At 34.9% G+C, this 20,316-nt stretch overlaps 2 protein-coding genes across 4 annotated transcripts in view; both read right to left on the minus strand.

Moving 5' to 3' along the window:
- Positions 1 to 4,789, minus strand: part of PDGFRL (platelet derived growth factor receptor like) — a 26,676-nt gene extending 21,887 nt beyond the window's left edge. Inside the window, exons 1-2 of the mRNA XM_015830922.1 lie at positions 4,641 to 4,789; positions 3,313 to 3,607 (exon numbers count right to left, since the gene is read on the minus strand). Of these exons, the coding sequence (XP_015686408.1) occupies positions 3,313 to 3,607; positions 4,641 to 4,695 (350 nt within the window). The 5' untranslated portion in view covers positions 4,696 to 4,789. The remainder of the gene's footprint in view (positions 1 to 3,312; positions 3,608 to 4,640) is intronic.
- A 4,626-nt stretch (positions 4,790 to 9,415) lies between these two features.
- The window catches only part of SLC7A2 (solute carrier family 7 member 2), a 39,625-nt gene continuing 28,724 nt past the window's right edge, over positions 9,416 to 20,316 (minus strand). For 2 of the 3 annotated variants that reach the window (XM_015830946.1, XM_015830933.2), the window contains exons 7-12: positions 17,480 to 17,619; positions 15,332 to 15,434; positions 14,505 to 14,707; positions 14,080 to 14,246; positions 12,517 to 12,625; positions 9,416 to 11,946 (exon numbers count right to left, since the gene is read on the minus strand). In XM_015830946.1, the coding sequence (XP_015686432.1) occupies positions 11,753 to 11,946; positions 12,517 to 12,625; positions 14,080 to 14,246; positions 14,505 to 14,707; positions 15,332 to 15,434; positions 17,480 to 17,619 (916 nt within the window). In that variant the 3' untranslated portion in view covers positions 9,416 to 11,752. Of the gene's footprint in view, positions 11,947 to 12,516; positions 12,626 to 14,079; positions 14,247 to 14,504; positions 14,708 to 15,331; positions 15,435 to 17,054; positions 17,192 to 17,479; positions 17,620 to 20,316 lie in introns of all 3 variants that reach the window. The other variant, XM_015830940.1, reaches the window with a different exon arrangement.

Consider the following 20,316-nt stretch of genomic DNA (forward strand, 5'->3'; position numbering starts at 1 on the left):
TTGATTAAAGCTTGCAAATCTTTGTCCTAAATATATGAGCTTTAGTCAAGATAGTTATTGTACTTTCATTTAGGGTCATCTTTCCCTCTAGTGACTATAGCCAATTTGGTCTAGTGGTTAAGACACCAGACTAGAAACCAAGAGACGGAGTTTCCTGGACTGTTTTAGTCACAAAGCTGGCTGGATGACCTTCAGCCAATCTCTCTCTCTCAGCCCACCTTACTGGGTTTTTGTCGGGTAAATAGGAGGAAGGAATATTACGTTTGCTGCCTTGAATTATTTATAAAAAATAATTAAAAAATACAAATATTTCACAAAGAAAGAAGAGTCCATTATGTACTGTTGACTTCAGCCATAATTTTACTGATTAAAGTCTTGTTTATTTCCTATACCCAAAGTTTCTAGATGTCATGGAGATGAAACGAATGAGTACATCAGCATAAATGTTTGCAAATCAAATATATTGGAGCAACAATTTGAGTTAATAAAGAAAATAGTAGGAGAATAAGATATAATTGAATAGGGAGAAAAAAATATTACAAGGACTTCCACTTGTCAATGAGTTTGCAAGAGAGTAATTTAATTTATTTTAGATCTGCTTTCTGACTAATTTAGCTTCAAAGGAAAGATGAGGAATACTATAACAGGTTGTCTCATTGAAAAATTTCTGTCTATGGTCTTGTTGGACTCATCCTCAGTGACCACTGTTGTATCTTTAATTCTGCTATTGTTTATTATTGTTTTAATAGATTGTCAGCCTTCCAGAGCTATATTTGTAAGATGGACAGCCATATATATATTAAATAAATAAATAAATAAATAAGAGCATTACAAAGAGATGCTGCAAAGAGTTTTACAAAGAGACCCAGTTTGGTTTAGCGGTTAAGGCACCAGGCTATAAAGTGGGACACTGTGAGTTGTAGTACTGCCTTATCCAGGAAAGCCAGATAGGCTACCTTGGGCTAGTCTCTCTCTCAGCCCAACTCACCTCACAGAGTGGTTGTTGTGTGATAAATAGGAGGAGGAAGGTGTTCGCCACCTTGAGCTATTTGTAAAAATAATAAAGGCGGGATATAAATTAAATAAATAATCTATTGCTGTCACTGTTTTCTAAAAATACTAATTTTAAACATATATGATGTTTGTACAGTTATTCTTCAAAGCTTTTCATCTGCTTTAATTAGTAACAAAAATATTGATTACTGTCTCAGACCATTACCTAATTAGGCATGGAATATGGGAATATGGGAAATGTATTATTCCAAGAACAAACTGATCCCAAAAACTCCAGGTCCTTTCTTCCTCCAGAGCATGTTAACCTGGATGTTTTGAGGGTGGGTTTGGCATTTTCTAAAACATGATTGTATGAGCTGAAAGCAGCTCATGGCCAGTATGGTACAGTCCCATTTCTTCTAGGATGCTGCTTCAGATTACGTTCTCCATAGAAATAAACTGTGAAGCAGTTTGAAAACAACATTAGTTGTATTTGCTCTGAATTTCACACCTTTTATTCAAAGTCTAGAAAGAGGATTAAAACATATCCTGTCTAATGTTTGCAAAAATAAAGGGAAGATAGAAATAGGCTAGGCTCCCCCCAAAATAGGATGATGGTGATTAACAAACACTGCTCTTTAATACCTGGAAATGTCCTTTTTCTGTTGTTGGTCCCGAACACAAATTGTCCCTCTCTCTGTTCACATTTAGAAGAGATCTTAAAATTATGTGCTTCTGCTAACATGTGGGAACTGTTACTATTATTTTCAACTGCCTGGGTGTATTTAATTCTTCAATTATAATTCTACAATTTTATTAACTGTGATAAATAGTTCCTGATTGCCATGGGCGTGGTGCAGGAGCAATGCCAAATCAATAAAATAAATTCATTCAGTAAGGTTGGTCATGAATTCTCTAATGATATAGTTAAACCCTATGTTTAATTTTTCCCCATAGTTCTAGATCACAGCTTTAAAAAGTAAAAGCTATCCTAGCACTGACATCCTTTACAAAGCACTCATGAAAAGAACATTTCCAGTTGAAATAAGAGCAGTTGGCTTCAGATCTTAGAACAAGAATTGAAAAAGACGCTCCTTGGCCAACTGGGGCCTGCCAGCATCCATCCAGACAGGGTGGGGCCAAAACCTGATAACCATTCTTTCCATTTGGAGGGCTGGCTAGGCTCTCAGGGGCAAAATGGGTGCCTTAACTTTGCAGATACTTTCAAGAATACATTTGTCCCAAAGGTGGTTTTTCCAAAAGATAACTGGACTTTCTTAGTTTTTTCATTGAAAACATTTTGCTTCTCATCCAAGAAACTTCTTCAGCTCTGACTGGTGTGGAAAGAAAGGATTTATATTCTTTGCAGGCACATGGTTGTTAATACTCTGAGGGTTGAAAGTTTATCTGTATCCTCAGAGTCACCCAAATCAGAGCGTAAATGAGTGTGGAACACCTCCTTCCATTCTCCACCAATCAGTTAGAACTGAAGAAGCTTCTTGGACAAGAATCCAAACATTTCTCAAAGAAAAAAGTAAGAAAACACGGTTGTCTTTTGGAAAAACACCTTTGGGACAACAATCACCTGGATGATTGAGAAAACATCTTTCCCCTAATGGGATGAAGCCTTCATACTGCTAGAGCCTGGTATTGCCGCTTGAGTGAGAAACTGTGTTTTCCTGTACTAAAATATTAGTTTTTTTCTGCTCACGGCTGCTTTGTAATATTGATATTTGTGATGCACCTTGAGGCTTATGGAGCAGTCATGCCCATTAGGAAAGAAATCGTAAATTTCTAACTTTTGTCTGAGATTGCTGGAAACAAGAGGAAGCCAGAAGAATGGTGAAATTGTGTACCGTTCAGCCCAAACATTGATTTAGGTACTAATAAAGGAGAATATTTGTAGCTCAGAGTTGAAATGAGGAGTCCTTGGTGCTCTCTGAGCTGGATTGTTTTCTTGCAGATGTTTCATTACCCAAACTAGATAACATCATCTGTGCTAGTCACTAGTCATTACCTAATTTGGGTAATGAAATATCTGCAAGAAAGAACACAAGGGCCTCTCATTGCTTTAGGTGAAAGACTTTGGGAGCCTTTCCCACCAGATGCCTTCCAGATGTATTGGATTATAATTCCCACAATCCCTTGCTACCATGGCCACTGGTTTAGGAGAGAGCATCTCCTAAACCAAGCAGATGTTCTATCTGTCTCATGTGTTTTACCTGAACAAGACCATCCACATTTGCCTACTTTGTTCAGAAAGAATTTCAATGAAGCCTCAGGGCCATTTCATCCTCTTTTTTACCTGGCAAGCCTTACCTAAGCCTGGTGTCTTTAAAGGTGTCAAGATAAGGAGGGTAGCTCCATCCAATTCTATTCCCTTTACACCGAAGCTCTATACTTTGACCTGCTGAAAGGTTTAATGTAGCCGTGGGTTTCTGGAAGTGGCCCTTCTCCATCACTCGTGTCATTATGGAGCTGGCCTTTGGGGAAGGCTCTGTGGAATTTCTTTCTTTTAATTTGGGAGTTCTGGTTTTGACTTTTTTGTTGCTCAGCTTAATCCTGTTCTCTCCATGTTCCTTTGGACGTTTGCTCTTTGCAGGTTGACCAACAGCTATTACAAAGAGAGGAGAAAAGATGATGCAGTACATTATTAATAGGAATGTTTCTGTTATATTTTTCCTACGGGTACACTGAACGGAAGAAAAAAAAATCTGATTTAAAATTTGCATCCAATCTGTTTTTATATGGGCCTAAACTGCAAGCAGCTTATTGTTAACAACAATTAAGTCTGCCACATCAACCAGGACATTCAGAGACAGGCAATTTTTAATGCTGCATTGATTTCAATTAAGCTCATGCATATGAACAATTACCCCTAAAGGAAAAGTAACAACATAAAAATGTTTTCTCCCCTTGAATATGAAATTATAGCAAAAACACTCTACTGAGATTATAGATATTTGGTTTAGAATTCTATACAACTAAAACTTGTGGATATCAAACCTGAATAATTAGAATAATTTTATTTTCACAGGAACCACCTCTCAATTCCCCAAAATCTCAGATGTCAGACAGGTTTTCTGAGATTTGCTATTTAACTCTTAGCAGGCTGTTTTTCATGCCTCAGTTTCCTTGAATTTTTGTTCCTTCTTCATCACTTTTTCCTTTTTGTTGTTATCTGAAGAGAGGGGCTATTTTGTCTGAGTTTATTTGTAAGCTGCAGACTTTTCCAGCTGTGTTGAGGGGCTATAAAACCATACAGAACACAGCGCTAGATACAGTTTTAAAGCGAGAGGTACGATTGCTGCACAGTCTGTTTTCAACTACATCAATGAAAAGTTTCCAAGTCCTTAAATTCTTTAATGGGGCGGAGGTTGCAGTCATCCGGCTCCATTACTTATAGGCACGGAGCAATTCAGGCTCCCTTTCAGGAAGAGGGTCTGTGGCCAAGAGAGCCACGGCTGCCCTTCGCTCTCTTTGCCACGGTAGAAATCACCCTTGCCCCCCCCCCCCGCCGCCCGTCAAATTTATTCCCAAGCGTGGAGAAAGAAGGGGAAGCGAGAGATTTATTTATTTATTTCAGAAGATGCCGCCCGCAGGAAAGGAAGAGCCGGGTCTGCAAACCGGAGGAGAGCGAGACTTACCGCTCTGAAGCGTTTGCTGCAGGAGCAGAAGGCTGAGCAAGAGCCAGGGCTTCATGGCAGGAGGGGTGAAGCGCAGCGGCCACGAAGCCTCTTCTTCGCCGCCTGCCACGAGGGATGCCGCCGGAGTCCGTGCCTGATCCGGGACTGGAAGGGAGAGCAGCTCCTTCCTTTCCCGCCCCCAAGCCCCCCCCCCTCTCTCAGGGCGGATTGGGCCTCTCTCTGACCCAGCAGGAGTAGTAGGGGCGCCCCCATTTCATGGGGATTGCCGAGCACCGAGGGAAAGGCAGGAAAGCAAGCAGGCAGGCAGGCAGGCAGGCAGCAGAGAGACGAACCCGGAAAGCTCACACCGCGCGCTTCAAGCCTTCCAATGGCTAAACGTTGTTGTTTTTTTAAATTGCATTAGATAGAATTGTAATTGTTTACTATTATAACGACATACACTACTACATGGACTTTTGTCATTATTTTTAAACTTAATTTTAAGCACCTAGATATTTTTGACAGTATATGTACCTCTTTGTGTTTTGTTCCTTTTTGTTATTTTAAAAGCAAAAAATATATATATTAAAAAATTCAGATGGTGAGCCAAGATGGATGGATAGATGCCACGCTTGCAATAATACTTTAATTATGGCAGTATAATATAATACAATAGTAGCTTTGAAACTATGTGCTTCAACTTAAATCTTGGCAACTTAAATCTTTAGTAGATTTGAAACAAGAAAATATCGAATATTCTTGGTTTTATTATAATCAATTGTTAATGAGGTGGCGTTTGGACCAAAAAGTTGGTATTACTTTACAGGATGTAAATTTGATGAAACAGATTAAAGATCAATCTCAAGCTCATATTAAAAGAATTTATAATGCATTGATTGAATTGGATTCAGAAACAGAATTGGTTAAGGATTGTATGATAAAATGGGCTCAAAATATACAAGAGCCGATTTTATTGGAAACATGGGAGACAATTTGGATTAGAAATGTAAAATTTACTCAAGCTCAAAATTTAAGGGAAAATTTTTACAAAATGTTTTATAGGTTTAAGAAAAAGATAAAGTTTAAACCGCAGATATTTTTGCTGGGTATTATGGAAGATTTGGATACAAAAGAAATGGACTTGATGTTGAATTTGATAACTGCTGCAAGATTACTAGTAGCTCAATGTTGGAAAACGGAACGGTTGCCCACTATAGAAGAATGGTCACTTAAAAGTCTCAAATTTAGCAGAAATGGCCAAGATCTCCGTTTATGTGAAGGACTATTCACAAGAAAGATATATTTCGGTTTGGAGAAGATGGATAGATTATATTGAGAGTAAATATGGGACTAAAAAGTTTCATTTGGTTTTTGAGTAAATCTTAGAGTATTAATGTAGTTTATATGTTATAATAGTTTACTTATTTTTATTTCTAATTATTAAGATGTTATAATTATTGTGTTTAATACTAGTATATTTGTTTGAAAGAGAGTTAAAGGATGTTATTGATTTGTTATTTTAATAGTTGATTAATGTTAGATAGAGTATGATTATTGTATTGTTAACCCTGTGATTGGCTCTGGGAAGTGGGGGGGGAGGGAGGGGGGAGTGGCAGGGTGGGTTTTGGGGAGGGGGGGAATTATATTGTAAAACTTTTATAAAATTTTCAATAAAAAAAAACTATGTGCTTCGATAAATCTTGTTTATTCACAAAGTGGTAAATTATTAAAATGATAATCACCAACTTGTTGAACATTGTTTAAAGTTCCTATACATTTTTTTTACACTATTTGAACATGATGTGTTTTTCTCTGTGCTGCTTTGTAACTTTTTCCCCACACACAAATAAGGACAACAAAGTGATCTATGCAGCATATTTTTCAGTTTTATTTTAAAAAATAGAGAACAAATGCACAACCCTCTTCAAAGCAGTATTTTACAGTGAGCAACAGCAAGAACATTTTATCGGGCAAAGTGAAAAAAAACCAAAGCACCAATTTACCTTTCTTTTACTATTTCACATGTTGCACGTGATTATACATTAATAAAAGTGGATTTTTTTCCTTTAGTTGTTTACATAATATTGTGCCTGACTTTTACAAAAAGATTCTCCCCTTTAGTAAAGAACAAACATATACACAGTAATAATTATTACAGTTATCTATCTACTTATATACACATAGGCAGTGATACAGCTAACTTTGTATAAAATGTTAGACATGTGACCTGTTATGAGGTTTATTCTAGTTTCCGAGATTTCCCACTCAACTGAGTTTTATGGGAGGTTGCCAGGAACAGAAAGAAAAAAATACATATTTACAGAAACATTGATTCACTACAAGTCACCCTACACAAGGCCCATTATAGTGAATTTTTCTCCAAACTACATTTGAATACCCTTTGCTTTATGATAAAATGTTTACACTGAAAACCCCCTACATAGGAGTACATGTATAAAATACTGTTTCTAGAGAACAAATTTGAAAAATCAATATACAATATACAAAAAGGTGTTTTATAATTCAGATCTTTCTAAAAATATTTGGACCTTCTGAAAGAATGGCTTGTAATTGGGGTAAAGATTCAGCCAACACAAGCCTGAATCCAGCCAATACAATACAAGTAGTCCTTGACTTACAACTACAATTGCCATTGCTAAGCAAGATAGTTAAGTGAGTTTTTACTTATTTTACAATCTTTCTTGTCACAGTTATTAAGTCAGTCATTGAAGTTAGAACACCGTTAAGTGAATTTGGCTTCCTCGTTGACTTTGCTTTGTCAGGTCGCAAAAGGTGATCACGTGATCCCTGGACACTGCAACTATCATAAATAAGAGTCAGTTGCCAACTGTCTGAATTTTGATGACCATGGATATGCTGCAACAGTCATAAATGTGAAAAACAGTCATAAGTAACTTTTTCCAGAGCTGTTGTAACTTTGAACAGTCATCAATAATTGGTTGTAAGTTGAGGACTACCCATATACACTTTTTCATTCAATGCTACATTACAAAGGACAAAAGTGAAAAATTACAAAATCTTCAGATTGTTATGCCTATGCATGTATTTTACTGAGGCTCCCTTATAGTGCTATTGCATATTTCAAAACAAGGAAATATAGTTAGTGATCACATCCAATCAGATGTATGTGCTTTAAGAGTGACTGCAGGAAAATACAATTGCATTTTTTATTCTATTAAAAACAGAGACACTATTACCATTGACTAGCTCAGCCATAAGTACATGACAACTATTTATTGGACTGTATGCTGATTTAGGATTTACCTTCAGTTTTAATGGGGCTTATTCTCAGAGTAGTGTAGGAACATAACAAAGCCTATTGGCAATATTACTAAGTAATACATTTAGTAAGTGTGTATTTGCATTTAGGAATTATTCACAGATGTACTTAGGTATGGGCCTAAAGATTTTTCCATCACGGAATCACCCAGCTTTTACCAACGGAGCGAATGGGAAAGCCACCCCAAACAATCACCCCAAGCTCAAGAACTGTGTGAAGGTTTTAATCTAAGATGATTATATGTAAGTCTTAGGTTTAACATTTTCTGTGGAGTTCTTGGTGCTCTCTATCTAAGCTTGGCTGTTTGCTTGCAGACATTTCATTACTCAACTAGGTAACATCATTAGAGCAAGCGGGGTTTGTTGTCTATATATAGAGTAGCTTTCCCTGATAATTTGGTGGAAGTGTGGTTTTCTTCTTGGTAGTTATTTGATTAGGGTATTGTTTTCTGTCTGATTGTCTGGGGTTAATCCCTGCTTATCTGAATGTTACCAAATGGAGGGAATGTATATTTTTGTTTTTTTCCTAGGTTTTTTTTTTAAGGCTCCTTGGAATGGTGTGTAAATATAGTTTATGTGTATATTGATGTCTGAATGCCAAGTGTCCTGGCTTCCCTAGGATTTTTCAATTTGGGTTAACATTTTCCATTTGCCTGGCAGGGCATTTACGTACTTTTAAGATAAAAAAAAATGACACACATGAAAGGTAATGCTTTTGTAGTGATGAATATCTAGAATCAACTAGATTCTAATAATTACATAGGCTTTGATAATAATTCTTTGCTTCTAAAGCACTATGCTTAATTTCAATGTGGCCTTTTGCAGAAAAATATTAAAATATAAACATGTAGATTTAATTATAAATATTCCTTTTCTAGTTTAGAAGGATTTTGTCTAAGAAGAAGTATTTTCATCATCAGTTTGGGCTAAGTACAAAATATGTATATTTTGAACATTCTTTCTGAAGGTTTCTCTAAATTTTGTTCTGTCTCACAGCTTGTATAATCTACAACGTACATTTTTCTATTAAAATTAAACAAGCTAGACATATTTGTTATGAAAAGATATCTTAAAAACAGTTTAAAATAACTTTATTTATTTATTTATTTATTTATTATTTTAATTTGTATACCGCCCTTCTCCCATAGGACTCAGGGCGGTTCACAGCATATTAAAAACAAATAGTAAACACAAAATACAAGTAGCTACTTTGAAAAGCTACTGTAGATGAAAAAAAATCTTCTTGGTTATTCTTTTATTTCCCATAGCAAAATATCATCTATCTAATTTTATAACAGTTTGGGAATTGAATGAGAACTATTCTGTATGATCCTATATAATGATAATAATTTACATGAAATTTCAGTCACAAGGTTGTGTTTTTCCACAGATGGTTCCTAAAATTTTAAAAATCTAGTTCTCTATTTTAATGATTTTCCTTCAGAAAGTAGTTCCCTAAATTTCATTTAAACAAAAATACTATTTTTAAGGTCATGTATGTTTGCTGTTTTATAAGTAATAACACAAGTAATACATCCAGATATATAGTTTTTTGCATGTACAAAATTTCAGTATATATGTCTGAGATGATCAAATGGAGATAGCACTGTTGTTTCTTCAAAGTGCTTTCCCATTGCATGCATTTTTGTAAATGTTTTTGTATCCATTTATATAAACTTGAGCATAGAAAACTAAATGTAGTTTGTATGCTTACATTTTTTTAAAAATAACTGTGCTCCCACATCTGCTATTCATACTAAAGTCTGCAATGACATATTGGTTTCACAAGTTACACATAAATAAGCAGGCTGAAGTAGGAAAAAATAGTGCAAATGTAAGTACAGTATATTAAAGTAACACATATTAGATATGGGGTTTTTTTTAAATATTCATTACCTTTGTTAGCATTTTATTGGTTGTTTAAGGAAAATGAACCTGAAAATTAAAAAAATAATCCTTACATGGTGAAACAGAGAGGTGGAAGTAAACCCTCTTGGACTCAAGAAAAAAGAATTTCTTTTGGACTTGCTGACACTTATACACGACGCTTCCTAAAATGGATTCTTATCCCAAATGATATGCTGGGAACTAATTTGCCCATCTTATACAGTGTCAAGCCATAATCCTACCCAAAAGGTAAAGCCAGCAATGGGTACCAGCATTGAAGGTGCCTCAGCAATGGGTACCAGCACGAAGGTGCCTACATTTGTTGGTAAACATACTTTATCCCAAAGTTTAAGAAAGACCTATCATACTTAAACATTAGTGTTGCTAAAACATTTGAGCTATGTTTTTCATCCTCCTCTCTCCAAATATATACATACCTCTATTTCATAAACAGAGGGAATATCACAAAAAAATTATTCATGAGTTATTTAATAAATATTATATCACCTATGATGACAAAAGAATTTGAAGAGAATTACTTCCTAGACAGGAAGAAGAATTTAGTGGCTATGTTTGGGTATTGTAGAGAAACCACAATTTATGGTGATGAGAACAAGTGGTAGTAGGCCCAAAGCTTGCACTGCCTGCTCCTATCCACTGTCTGCTAAGGATCTGATGAAATGTGCAAACAGCAGTCAATGACCTATACAGAACATTTCAAATGCTTTGTAACAGGACAGAAGAACATGCAAGTTCAATGCTTATTCTACTCACCACATCCCCAAATCAGCCAGTTTCTGAATAGGTTTTTTCGATATTTAATTGAATAATCTACCAAGTAATATATAGGTGCACAGTTTTGCAGCCCAATCTCTGGCAGTGCTGACCTGCTCAGGACATTCATATATTAAGGAAGTCAACAGATGCATCAGCATTTTGCAAACTTCAGTTCCACAGAAGTGCCATTTTGCTAGTGCTTCATCATTTGTTTAAATTAATCATTCATTTGGAAATGAAACATAAACAGAATTTCAAACTAGATTGTCTATAAAATATATCTGTTTCAAATATTCTTAAATATTGTTTTAGAAGAATTGTCACGATTTATACTGCTTACAGATAAGAGCAAAGCAGAAGTTAGATCAGATAACTGTGGTTTTTCCCCCCCCAGGAATTTCTATGAATCTGGGACCTTTCCCCACTGCTGAGCTGAGGTCATCTCCACTCATCCTTAAATCAGCACAATATTGTATTGGATTGCATTTTCTATCCTTCTTGCCAGTCTCATCCTGTCACGAATGCTGTGTTCCCAGTCAGTGACCATTACCTCACTCTGCATTGCAAAATATAACTGAGTTTATACAGCTTGAAGCTGCCTTTGATATAATGCACAGGTAAGGAAAGCCTCAGCCTCTCATAGGGTAGGGGCAACATAGAGCAACAACATAAAGGAGACATCACAGAAGAGGTGGCTGGTTTAGAAACAAGGTACAGAGAGCGATGGAAATCAAGTAGTTATGTGATTATTTAGCAATGCTACCCTATTTTTAAAAGCAGTTAAGAATACATCTCCATATTATAAACCATAATATTCAACTCTTCTTCTTTAGATACTCCTTAAGAACTAGTTATATATGCCAGTTAAAGTTGGAAGATGTTGTTAAGGAAATCACCAACATGACAGATGAATCAGATTGGCCCCCTTGGAAAATTTATTTTCCTCCACTTTCTTGCTCAGTTTTTAAAAGATTACAACCCTCTGAGGCAAGTCTCTGATGGAAGAGATATATAGCAACTAATTTAGATCATCTTTCATGTATTTCTACTAATGTTTCCATAAAGCACAAGTGGGTTACTGTTAATTTAGGGGGAGCAAGTAGTTTACCATTTCACCAGCAACTCCATTCGGCTGCCATCACAGCCTAAAAGTGCACACAATAGGTTTATCAGCATTCACTTGTCTTTTCATGTGGAATAAACTGAGCACTTTCACTTGCATGTTCAAGTTCACTTGTATCTCCCATATGCTTCTTTTCTGAAATTTCGCTTCTTTCTGAGCAGCTGTCATCATCTTCCTCTTCCTCCTTGGGACAGCTTTCCATACTATGCCGGATGCCATAGGCAAAGTAAATCAGGAGTCCTTTCAAAACAAAACAACCAATATTTTTTGTAGACTTGCCATATGTCGGTCAACTTTGTACAAACTCTACTGAAAATTACAATTTGATTTTTGACTTTCTCTAACTATGGTATTCCCACATATATCAAGTCAGCATCTAAATATGAACTTAACATTTATAGTCAAGAGAGTCCCCATATAATGTTGAACTATAATTCTTGCTGTCTCACTATATGACATGTAAGAGAAAACTGTTAGAAAACAAAATTTATTAAACAAATTTTAATAACTGGATGCAGAAAATTTTTATATTCATTCAGAAGAAAGACAAAGCTACATTTAGCGCGCACACACTCACACACACACACACACACACACAATAGACCAAAAAAGAAAGAGCAGACAGGAAAAAAAATCTTATGCCATGACCGGTTTCCTTATCTTGTTGCAAATGATTGTCAATGCCAGCTGAAACCAGTCCTAGAAAATTTCCTCTCCCGTCAAGATATCTGTGCAAATATTTATGCAGATGCATACACTTGCACACACCCAGTAGACACTTTACAAAAAAGAGGGCAAGGAAATACCTACCGAATGCCATCCAGATGCTGAACCGGATCCATGTCTGTCCACTTAGCTGTACCATCAAGTATATATTCACTAAGATACTTAAAGATGGCAAGAATGGCAAGAACGGAACCTAAGAATAAATATTTCATAGTATTTACTAAAATACCCATACCCAACACTTTTACTTTATATTAAAATTTGTAAAATTTAACTAAACGCTAGTTTCAAAATCTGTGGATTCAAAGCACACATTATGTCCGTATAACGTAACAACTAGACATGAACCATGTTCTTCTCTATAGGACTGCATATGATCCCAATCTAAATTACACTTCAAATACAGCAATGAAATAATTGCCTAAATATTTATTTGAATAATATTTGAAATAGCAAATAGCATAGATGCAACAAAGTGAACAAGGTCCTTCATAGGAACCAGGGTGTTTCAAGATTCATAAATCACTTCTGAATGTCAGGATACCTTTCACAGTAGCATCAAAGACATGCTGCTGGAGCCAAACTCACATAAACAGAGATTTCAGAAGTATTTTATATTCATAAAAAGATCCTACCCTTCGCTCTTGGTAGAAAAATCATGAGTTGGCAGCTAAAATGTTTAGAGAAAGTTGGTCTAGGTGGAGTAACAGTCTGATATAGTCCATAATATTACCAACTTATACAATGTGCATTTTGAGTTAGAGGCTCTACTATGGAAAATCTTAGATTTCAAGTAATATACTTCAATAAACCAAAGTCCCAGTATGAGCTCCACCAGTATGAGCTTCCTCGTGTCTTGAAACCAAACTTCCTATTTAGGTATAGGACTGTATATTTCTCCCTGCAAAATTCTATTCTATTCCCTCCTGCCCACTGCTTAAGCATGTCTAGATCTTTTTGGATTTTATCTAAATTATTAGCTTTGTGCCAGTTTTAATCACTCATTTCCTCATCTAAGTCCTTGATTCAAATTTTGAGCAGCACAGAATCCTGGACAGAACTCTGTGGACTCCAGTTGAGATGTTTTTCTGAGCTGACATGAAGCCATTAGTGAATGAATCCTCTTTGGATATAGTCATTCATCCAACTTCAAATTCATCTATAAGTGGCATCATCAGTCCCATACTTTACGATTTTATTAAGGAGAATTTGTCAAAGGTTTTGCTGAGGTCAAGGTATATTATTGCATATTAGCCCAATCTAAAAAGCTAGTAACATTTTCAGAGACGGAAAGAAGGCTACTCAGGTATAATTTCTTTGCTACAAATCAACACTGGTTCTGTTAATTGCAGCATCCTATCCAAGTGCTTAGAAACATGTTGCTTGACCATCTATCTGTTAGAGGACTGTGCCCAAGATGATTTATCTGATGCACCTCTGGCTCTTTCCTGGAACTTCTGGAGTTGCCAAAAATAAATTATTATGACATTTGTTAATACAATTTATGTATTGATTTTTCACAGCAAAATTGCAGAAGTGATTACACCATTTCATGCAAGTTGCCCCAAAGAAATATATATCAGAACAAGTCGCACTCCTCCTCCTTGCTAAAAATGAAAACTTGGTATCTACAAGCACACTCTTTACCATAAATGTCACTTTATGCTGATTCTGAGGTTGTCTCCAGATGATAAGCATAATCATCACGAATAGTATGAAAAGAGACGCAAGAATAAAAATACTCCAAAGCTCCATATTTGCAAGTGAATTAATTCCATAGGTTGTCAGAATGCTTAATCCACAAATGAGGACAGCTAAGTGATGATAAAAGAAAACAGATTATTTTAGTATTTCAAAAATCTGAAAATTTGTGATATACACAAAAAGTAGAAGTTAATGTCTTTTAAAAAGGAGAACCATAGGTTTATATGCAGAACATACAAGTCCTCACTTCGGACTTGAATCAAAGGACTAATTTACTACAAAATATATGAATCCGATCTTTTAACTGCATTTTGCACATAGCTAAATTTTCACAGAAGTTAGAAGCATTCCAATAGGTTTTGACTTACCCAAAAGGGCCACAAGAAGGCTCACCACAGTAGCAGACTGTTCGGTTGGTAAACTTGATGGATTAATTAGCATTTGTAGATTAAATCTCTTTCTTGGTATCATGCTAATTTGAGATTCACTTTTACATTCGCCTTCTGATCCTGCAAGGGCCTCTTTTTCTGCTGAATATTTTGGTTGCTCGTAGTTTAAACTGGGTTGGTACCTGTGTGTGCAAACATGGGTTGCTAATGTAAAATCAGTCTAAAAACAAAATTAGCTCTAGAATACATGCTATTCAGCACTTATTTAGTTACAGTGTTTTAATTGATTAGGGATCACCTAATTTTCAAGGAGTAAGGACAACTGCAATATTCTGGACAATCCCAAATTACATTTAAAATAATTTAATTTATTCTTTTAATATGATAATTTGAAACGGTATCATCTTATGAAATCTCACATAAGAGCATAAAGTTTTGGTACGATTTGTGAAATTTATTTTTTATGACCGGAGAAGCCACCTACAGGTTCGGGAGGCAACATGACACCTCAGTATCATTATATTGTCAACACACTATTTAAATAATACAACCATTGCCTTAAATATGCATATCTCCCCCAGGGTTGAACCTTCACTAATACATAGTTTTGTTCACTTTAAAATCTGTAGAAATATAGGAAACATACATGGTCTGAAAACCTCTTATGATGATCTCATGCACAAGGTCAGCATTTAAATATATTGTCTGTTTCCGTAACTGAGGCAGAAACAAAACTGTTTACACAAACATTATTTTACAGAAAAATATCTTTGCAAATTGCTTATAAACTCAATTTCAGAACTCACCTAAGTATGAGAACACAAGCAGCCACCAATGAGTATGCAAGAAGTGTACCAATTGACATCATGTCTACTAAGGCTTTTAGGTCAAAGAGAAAAGCCATTAGAGCTAGAAGAAGGGGGAAAAACAGCATTTGCATTAAGTATCTACATGTTAGGCAAAACATATATATTTCTTATCATCATATGCTTAAGCATTTAATATTTGTTTCCAGAGTTTGTTGAACTGTTTGCAGTTTCTGATAAATTATAATTATATAAAACTTGAATAGAATAAAGCATTGCTATATGACCATTAACGTCTGTCCATGATAGTAATTTTTATAACCTGCTTGAGATAAATAATTCATTCATGGAAGCTTTTGTTAAGTTAAAATTATTCTCAAATCATTTGTAATGTTTGGGTTTTTAAATGCACAATGCCAAAAAATCCCCCACAAAGCCTTATTTTATATGAAAGTCACAGTAACTTTAAAAAGCATGCAGATGATTTAGGCAAACTTTATTGTGAATGACCCATCTGAGCAAATTAAAAAATTTTTTGGATCAAACTGATAGGGTACAGATAGATAGGAAGTATTCTGATAACTGTGGTCATGGTTAATCTTCTGTTTCTTGCAGAAAGCTCATGCAAAGAATTTTGAACTCTCAGGCATCCATAAAAGACTATCTCTCTTTAAACAGTGTTAAAACAAATAAAATGTATTGGGTTGTTTTACTAAAGAGATAGTAGATAGACTGTTAAGAGGAAAGAAAATGCTTGTTTATAAACAAGAACTAGATTTTCAAGGAATGATTTCTTTTCCTAAAATTTCCTGTTGTTTTGTTGATTACGATACTCTTATAGCCATCAATCTCACTTTAAATCACAGACTTTTGTTTATGAAGAAACACAGTCTCTATTATTTCAAGGGTAACATGCAACTACTATTACTCCTAGTAATTGGAAAGAAATATAAAACAACTTGCAAGTAGAATTAGAAAGACTGCACAAATCGGTAAAATAAAGAAAATGTTCTTTGTAGTTTTATTATATTATTACTTCCTGACCTTTTTTTTTTTTTTTGCTAATGAACACATTATTATTTATTTATTTATTTATTTATTTATTTAATTTAATTTATATGCCGCCCTTCTCCCGACAGGGACTCATATTATACATATTATGGGAGCAAAAGACAATCAGCATTTTTTTTCAGCTGGCTAAATAATCTGAACTGGAAACTTTTTTGAAAAATTCAACACATAAAAATTTAACACTGTTTAAAATGGAGACACAATACATGCTGAGATTACAACTGTGCCAAATGGAGAGGGTATCAAGCACAGTTTTCATGCCACTTTCCTTTGGCAAAATATGCTGCTGAGCATGGCTTAAGAGATGCAGAGATTGATTGTAGAAAAGTGTATATGAAAATTGTACAAAAAGCACAATGGGAACATTGAAAAAACAGTAAACTATCAAGGTAATCAACTTACTCTTTATTTCACACATGTACCAGGCAGTATCATTGTTCACACTGGAGGAAAGCTTTGGAGAAGAATTCTAAGGAGCTCGTTCTTCCACCACCACCATAATCATAATTGAAATGAAATATGCCTTCTGATTAGTCAGCACTCTGTTCCCAATTTACATGCACAAACCGCTAGCAAGCAAGGCCCATCATATCACAGAGCCATGCACGGGAAAACAGGTCTCAGTTAAGAAACCTCAACATACAGAGCTTACCGGATATGAGCCCTGCTGTCAATGTGGCAGCAACTGGAGACTGCCTCTTGCTCACTTTGGCAAGAAATCTAAAGAGTAAACCATCTCGTGCCATGGCAAACAGAATGCGAGGCAAAGGGAACATAGAGCCCAGAAGACTAGAACAAAAAATGTAATTGTTCAAGTGGCGCAGTAACAACATTACATGCCAAAGCTAACTCAACATACAGACATAGATAGAAATGGGTGCATTTTCTGTCAAATGCACTTGTATCCAGGTTTTCCAATCGACAATGTCTGTGACAGACAAAAATAATATTTTTACTCAGAGAATCACAAGTTAGAACTTGAGTTGCAATAGAACACAGTCATCCATGTATCACTCTGAAAGTTGTCTGTGGCTGAAGGCATCCATTGCCTTACAATACATTCACTTAGGATCTCACCTGCAACAGCCCCTGATGATAAAGTTGCAACAAGTGGAGTCTTCGTTTTGGGGTTGATTTGAGCTAGACATGTGAAAAGCAAGCCATCCGATGCCATAGCATAGATTACACGAGGCATGGGGAAAATGGATCCAAGGAGACTGAATAAAAAGCAAAAGAACATGCAACATGGCCAACACCAATTCATGCAATTCATTATAGAAAAGCGAAACAATACTAATTAACAGTAAGTGATTCCGAACATGGTACTTTGGCAAGGAGGTAATATGGTATACAAGACAATAACTACAGTTAAGATACAAGTTTCCTGAATTCATTGGTTTTTAAATGGTACAAAAATACCATATGCAGACCTTTTTTGGAAGGACTTATAGTGTGGTTCCAATATCTGATATACATCATTCATTTTTATGGATTGAATATTAATTCATTCCAATATCATTCATCGTACAGATTATATAATGTAGATCATGACCAATGCATGCTAATATTGTCCTAAACATCTAAAGAGTGTAATAATAACATTCTCTTAAACAATATCACAATATTATCACTTGATCTTATTTATCTTTTTTTTCTTATTCATATTGTATTCAAATTTTGTTTGTCCTATAGTGTTCTCCCCACATCATTTGATTCTGGAATCAAGCAATGCTTAAATCAAGTAAATTCTTATTATTGTAGTATTGATAATATCTACTGTAGTATATTGTGCCTTATATAATTCTAGCCTATGAATAAAATTTGTTTCAAAATAAAAACCCACCTAACAGTACTAATAGAACAGAATACAGGTAGTCCTTGACTTACGGCCACAATTGAGCCCAAAAATTCTATTGCTAAATGAGACATTTGTTAAGTGAGTTTTGCCCCATTTTACAACCTTTCTTGCCACAGTTGTTAAGTGAATTACTGCAGTTGTTATGTTAGTAACACAGTTGTTAAATGAATCTAGCTTCCCCATTGACGTGGCTTGTCAGAAGGTTACAAAAGGCAATCACATGATCCTGGGACACTGCAACCATCATAAATATGAGTCAGTTGCCAAGCCTCTGAATTTTGATCACGTGACTATGGGATTCTACAATGGTTGTAAGTGTGGAAAATGATCATAAGTCACTATTTTCAGTGTTGTGGTAACTTCGAACGGTCACTAGATGAACTGTTGCAAGTCGAGGAATACCTGTATTTGTAGCTTAGGGTTAAATTGTGGGATCCTTGGTGTTCTCTGAGCTTGGTTTCCTTGCAGATGTTTCATTACCAAACAGATGATTTTACCTAATTTGGTTATGAAACATCTGCAGGAAAACCACCAAGCTCAGAGAGCACCAAGGACCCCACCTAACAGTGCCAATTACCAAACCAAAATTATTCTCTTTCCAGTTGATACAAAGTAAGTGTATTATTGTCATATCAACCAGACTTGTGATATGATAAAAAGCTTTAAAAAAGAAAAAAAATAAGATTAGCCTAATGAATTATTGTAAAGATGCTATATGATACATGAGATATTTCCCACAGGTATATTTTTAAATTGGGGAGAAAAGTCTTGATTTAACTCGCTGAAGTTGAATAATATCTGTAATTTTTAGTGATTATGACTGGTTCCACAACTATAATGTTTGCAATAAAATACTGACAATTATATAAAACTTTAATTTCATGGGTCCAATTTAGCAGATCTTTGGGTGCATGGACAAAATAAGAATTTACACTGAACTGTCAAATGATTGTTGAATCAAATTTAGATAATTTAAAAGACTTGGCTTTAACCAATTTTCAGTTTCAATAGACCCACCTTCCCAATTTTTCCTTAAAATGAAGACTTTATTTTAATTACTAAAGTAGCTTGTGTCTTCACTGTAGTTTTTCCAAAACAATGTACCAGTAAGATGTATCATGGCATAATGTAATTAAGCATAACCACATCTTGAACAATTGCATCAGGCAGCAGAATTAAAAACAAGCAACAAATATCCCTGCAATGATTACGTCCTTATCAAATATCAATAACAATATATATATAAATAATTTGAAATGACATGCCATTCTTTTTAAATAGAATGATCTACTACATTACCTTAAATAAAGAGTAATCCTACCAACAGCAAACTTTATGCATTTCCACTTTAGGTTTATTTCTCCTTATTATGGCTTATATGACAATAGTGCATAATTAAGAAAAGAGTTATACGTCTTATTCTTTGACTATACAAACATCTACATTATTTTAAAAGAAATGAATAGTCTATATACTATATACCACATAATGGAATAAAATAACAAAACTACTGTGGTTTAAAATAACTATGATTAAGACTACTATGACACAAACTTACATGCCTCCATTACAACATTTCCAAGGAGTACCATTCTGCAATATTTGTGTCAATTAACCAGCATTTACAAGGTCAGTGCAATTAAAATCTGGTTATAAGGACAATATTGTTTAATATTAAGAAATAAATGAATGAAACATTATAGTTAGAACAATCTAAGCAAGAGAAATGGAGACTATACCATAATATTAGTACAAGTTATAATCTTCCAGTTATGGTTTGTATATTAGGAATATCATGTCTACATTAGAATGAGTGACTTGATTAATATTAGCATGCTGAAAAGATTGCTTACACCTACTGACATCATATGCCAATTTAAAATATATTGGCTAACAGCCTCAGCGTTATTAGCAAACAGGCATATAGAAGCATTAGGAAGCCAGCACAATATTGCTTATTTTAACCAAAATGTTGAATTTGAAATTTGCACATATGAGTATTTAAAGTATTGCTATGGTGAATATTTTTAAAGTCAATCTTCAATGTTATGGAAAA

This window comes from Protobothrops mucrosquamatus, unplaced genomic scaffold (assembly GCF_001527695.2).
Source record: "Protobothrops mucrosquamatus isolate PMUCROS unplaced genomic scaffold, P.Mucros_1.0 scaffold_252, whole genome shotgun sequence".
NCBI lineage: Eukaryota > Metazoa > Chordata > Lepidosauria > Squamata > Viperidae > Protobothrops > Protobothrops mucrosquamatus.